General features: G+C 50.3%; 1 protein-coding gene across 1 annotated transcript; it reads left to right on the top strand.

Moving 5' to 3' along the window:
- Positions 1–4,161: 4,161 nt before the first annotated feature.
- LOC107045548 lies at positions 4,162–4,563 on the top strand. The gene has a single exon (XM_015267851.1). It carries the CDS (start codon positions 4,162–4,164, stop codon positions 4,561–4,563), a length of 402 nt encoding a protein of 133 aa, XP_015123337.1.
- The last annotated feature ends 618 nt before the right edge of the window (positions 4,564–5,181 follow it).

The raw sequence follows: 5,181 nt of genomic DNA, 5'->3' as shown, positions 1-5,181 counted from the left end.
TCAACGGAGCCGCGAGGTACCACTTCAAGGGGGACCGGGGAATCCTCAGGGCTGAAGGAGCCCAGGGGAAACCTGCTGGGGGGAGTGACGCAACGGTGCAGGGTGTGAAGCGTCCAACACCCGAGCATAACACCCCTAGCCCTCAAATAAACCGACCAGAAAAACGGGCCAAGACTGGTGGTACCTACGCACAGGCGGCATCTAAGATGCTGAAACTGGCGTTAGTTCCCGAAGGCGACCCGGATCGAAAGATCACCAAAGAGAAGATCAGGGGCCTGACGGGACTATTAAGATCCCAGATCCTCTCCATAGCAGAGGGGACGAAGACGCCGATCTTTCAGAGCGTCTGGGAAAGAGATGGAGCGCCCATCATTGGCTGTTCCGACGAGGAGACGGGGACGTGGCTTAAAAGCCTATTCCCCGATAACAAAATTGGGGAAACGTCCTTCCGGGTGCTGAGGCCTGAGGAGCTGCCAAAGCGCCACAAGTTCGTGGTGCACGTGGAGGACGAGGAAGTGACTACCAAGAAGGCAATTAAACTCATGGGCAGGCAAAACCCAGGATTATCACCGGCGTCTGGCTCAGAGCCACACTGGCTCTGAGTATTTTCGTGAGTAGCCGCAAGATGATGTCCATCCCCTTTTGCAAAAGCACTGGGTAGATGCCATCTGGTCCTGGTGCTTTTAGGGGTTCGAAGGGCTTAATCGCCCATTCTACCCCGTATGGGTACTCAATTTTGGTTGCTAGAGCCCAATCTCGCGATTTGTATCGGCCTCCAGTTACCCTAGAGGCCTGTTGTAAGCCGTCCTGTCTGGTGAAGCTAGGAAAGTTCACTTCCAGCAGAAGTTCATGTGTCTTTACCGAGGTCCAGGTATAGCTGCCGTCCGGCTTGATCAGGCAGCCTAGACTGGCGCTTCTCTACGTCCCCCGGACTTTTATTAGCCTAGAGGCCTCAAAGAGACTCCCGATTCCGCTGTTGAACCTCTTCCAGCCTTCATTCCTGGCTTTGACCAGGGCTTTGTTGTATTTCCTCTGGAGACACCTACGTTCTTCCATCGCTTGTCTCTTACGTGAGTTTCCGTGAGAGTTTTTAACCCTGTTCCATGCCTTCCTCAGTCGGTCCCTCAGGTGTGCTAGCGTGTCATTCCACCAGCTCACCTTTTTGGTTTCTTTGTGAGTACGTATGTTACAGTTGTTTTCAAAGGAACATCTGATCGCCTCTCCGAAACATTCGGCTGCGTGTTTCAGTCGTTCCTTGTTTTCAAATCGGCAGGATAGATCCTGGATCCTCAGTGAAAGCTCCGCTTTGTATCCCTCCCAATCTGTGTTCCTTGGATTTGTCCTTTGGATGGGGTCCACTTTGCCAGTTAGACTTAGCATCTTGACCGATGCTCTTTGAGTCCCGCAGTGGAGTCAGAAGTTGCGGGCCTTTAGGGCCCACAGTGTTTCCTCATCAACGAGGGCAGCCAAGTGGGTGCTCGAAGCTCCCGTACTCTCGCTGTTCTTGACCACTCGCCAGTTATCCGGTGATAATCCTGGGTTTTGCCTGCCCATGAGTTTAATTACCTCCTTGGTAGTCACTTCATCGTCCTCCACGTGCACCACGAACCTGTGGCGCTTTGGCAGCTCCTCAGGCCTCAGCACCCGGAAGGACGTTTCCCCAATTTTGTTATCGGGGAATAGGCTTTTAAGCCACGTCCCCATCTCCTCGTCGGAACAGCCAATGATGGCCGCTCCGTCTCTTTCCCAGACGCCCTGAAAGATCGGCGTCTTCGTCCCCTCTGCTATGGAGAGGATCTGGGATCTCAATAGTCCCGTCAGGCCCCTGATCTCCTCTTTGGTGATCTTTCGATCCGGGTCGCCTTCGGGACCCGGATCGAACCAACGCCAGTTTCAGCATCTTAGATGCCGCCTGTGCGTAGATACCACCAGTCTTGGCCCGTTTTTCTGGTCGGTTTATTTGAGGGCTAGGGGTGTTATGCTCGGGTGTTGGACGCTTCACACCCTGCACCGTTGCGTCACTCCCCCCAGCAGGTTTCCCCTGGGCTCCTTCAGCCCTGAGGATCCCCCGGTCCCCCTTGAAGTGGTACCTCGCGGCTCCGTTGAACTTCGGTCTGGTCCTAATCATCCCAGAACCGTCTTTGTCGACTTCCTGGTCCGCTAACGCCCCAGGAAGTTGGTTATTGTTACATCGTAACACCTGCGAAGGTTTAAAGCCGCGTTCAGATGCTGGCGACAAGCGGTGGCAGCACCTTACGGGTGCTGTTTTCGCTAGTATGTGGCCACGCCGACGTTTACAGCCGGCAAATGGTGGCAGCACCTCTCAAGCACTGTTGACGGGCTGTGCGCACGCCGACGGACGCTATGGCGTCAGTTAGTAAAATCCAACACTGAAGCGTGTGTGGATTGCTAATAAAAATCCAAATTTTACCGAGTCATCTTGACTTTAAACTAAACGAACCCAACAAAATCAACAACTTAAACCAACTAACAACAAACTAGTGCACTAGTGAACCGAAATTCAATAGCAAAGTGGCATTGAATTAGCGATCAAACAAACGAACAATCAACGGCACGGTATCACACGTTTTGTGTCCCCACGTGGCACAGAGGCCATGCTTCCAAGGACGCAATCAACGATTGCGCCAACTAACCCCCAAATTAGCCTGCGTTATCAAGTTTTTAGTGTAGGTTCAATATTTATATTTGTGGACACGTGCTAGCCGTTGTCGTGAACCGTTAAACAAGCTAAAAAATATACTGTGTTGTATGTATGTGTGTGTGAATACACGTGTGTCACCGCCATTCGCAGTGAACCCTCCAAACTTAGTGTATTGATACTAAATCTGAGTTTTTTTCTGCCGAAAGGCTTTTTCCCATAAAACTTGTAAAGGATTTTTGCCGGTGCTCCACCAGTAAATATCCCAAACTATTTTGGGCATCTCCTCTATCGCTCAATTAAGTCGGGCGCCAGCTGGATTTTCACGGAAAATCCAATGGTATACCGGCCTCAGAGGATAACTCGTCTACCCTGAGGACTTTTCGTGGCGGGGGTAACAATGCCGAGCCAGCATCAGCGTAAAACGGCAGAGTGGGCGAGGTTCACCATACTAGGAGTATTTCACTCGATCGATCCTCGTCTCTTCAGCCGAGGGACTTCGATTAAGCGTATCTTCCAGGAGCCATTCCTCCATGTATCTTTCGCCGAGAATGTTTCCATTCCTCTGACGTATTCCTTTCCTCTCCAGAGTGGCTCAACTCTGGAGAAGTCGACCATCACTTGCGAATCCTTCTCACTCCTCGGAGCGCCGAACACTGAGAGGCACATGCGACACAGGTTCCCGGAGACTTGTTCTCATCCACCTGTGCCCACCCCAACTCAACCTCAATGCTCGGTAAAAGCACTATCATCGCGGGCCAACACCCAGAGTACTCGTCGTGGAGGTACGTGCGATCGGGCCTCCAGGAGTCGGCCTACTCCCGGCCCACGGATCCACGCCAACACCACTTCTTTCGTCCGAAGCGATGGATCCCTGAGGACATGGAATTAAAATACTCCACGTCCTCAAAGTAATCCGATCCTTCTGTTTGGGACGCCGAAGCGTCCCATTCTCTCACTGTTCCGGACCTCGTCCTCACAACGGACCCCCATAATCCATAATGGACTAATGCCACTTTCAACCGTCGTCGAGGACCGGACGATTTACATCCGCTCGACTCCAGTGCCTGTCACCGACTGTGTCAAAATCCACTAGGGCCTTCTCCCCCTAGTCTGAACATCTCAGCGGCGGTGGGTCATCCGTTACCCCACCACCACCAATTAGCTCGACGGCAATCGAGGGAGCGGTAGTCCTCTCACCTAGCCGTTGGTCCCTAGTCTAAGTCGATAGCGCCTCTAGAATCGTCCAGTTGGAACGCCTGTACGTTGGCCCGTTTCCCCCGAACACAGCTAGGTGAGTTTCTAGATAAGACGACAGGGTATCGACAGCCTCTCTATAATCTTCAGAAGCATGGTTTCACCCAAACCACAGTGTGGCTCTGAGAACCTTACCGCAGGTGCGAGGGGAATCAAAGATCATTTTCTTACCCAAGCTTGGAAAGAATGGCTATGTCAAGCCAAAAGACTTCAGACCCATCAGTCTAACCTCCTTCATTCTCGAAATGTTGGAGAGGCTGATGGATGGATACATAAAAAACTCACTGCTGATAGACCGACCCCTGTTCTCCTCGCAATATGCCTATAGGGAGGGGAGGTCCACCGAGATGACCCTGCACCACCTTGTGGCAAAGGTTGAGGAAGAGATAGAGAAGAAGGGCTACGCGATGGAAATCTTTCTCGGCATCGAGGGAGCTTTTGATCGTACCAGATACGATGTCATAATGAAAGCCATGTCAAAGAGAGGCTTTCCAGAGACTGTCATTGACTGGACACAAAGCATGTTGGCGAGCATATCACTAACCGCAGCTGACAACGAAGCAAAAGTGGAGGGCTGTCCCCAGGGGCATCCGCCTAGCCTGAAATCAGTGAACGCTGTCAAAGCTTCCAAACTGAGACGACGTTAGCGCCACTGTCGCCTTGCGCATGCGCAGACAGCCTCATTACCCACGTATTTTGAACTGACGTATAACTAAGCAAAAGTAAATTTAACGAATGAATCTAAATGAATGAATGAATGTAAAATGAACTATGATAGAACAACAACAATGACAGTTTTCTCTTAAATACTTACTTTCCACGAACAAGGTGCATTTGACTCATGTCCGAGTTGCATCTGAGGAGGATCTCAATCCTTTAGTCAGAATAACGGAGCAGTTGGTTTAATAAAAGTCACGGAAGATGACTTTTATCGGTGGTGGATTTTCTGAGTACAGATCATAATACATGGGTATATGTAGTGTTACGTAGTTTTCTGTCTTGTCTTGCGATCTTAGAGCTTCTTCCGTGTCTCTTCTTGTTCCAATTGGCAATAGAAAATTTGTCTCTTGTCTTGTTGCATATGAGCAAGAGGAAAAAATTCTTATTTTGTCTCGCGTTCTCTTGTGAAACTCGACATTTTCAGTTTTAATTCCGTGAGTTGAATAAATTTTATGAATCTCATCAATTCGACGGAGCCATTGTCGGAAAATGAAATGAAAATCCTCACCACTTTATTCTGCTGCTCGATTTTACACTAATAACTT

Source organism: Diachasma alloeum, unplaced genomic scaffold (assembly GCF_001412515.2).
Source record: "Diachasma alloeum isolate Michigan unplaced genomic scaffold, Dall2.0 Dall_scaffold_00993, whole genome shotgun sequence".
Classification (NCBI taxonomy): Eukaryota; Metazoa; Arthropoda; class Insecta; order Hymenoptera; family Braconidae; genus Diachasma; species Diachasma alloeum.
The sequence above is the reverse complement of the archived record's forward strand: the minus strand, read 5'-3'. Positions and strand labels throughout refer to the sequence as shown.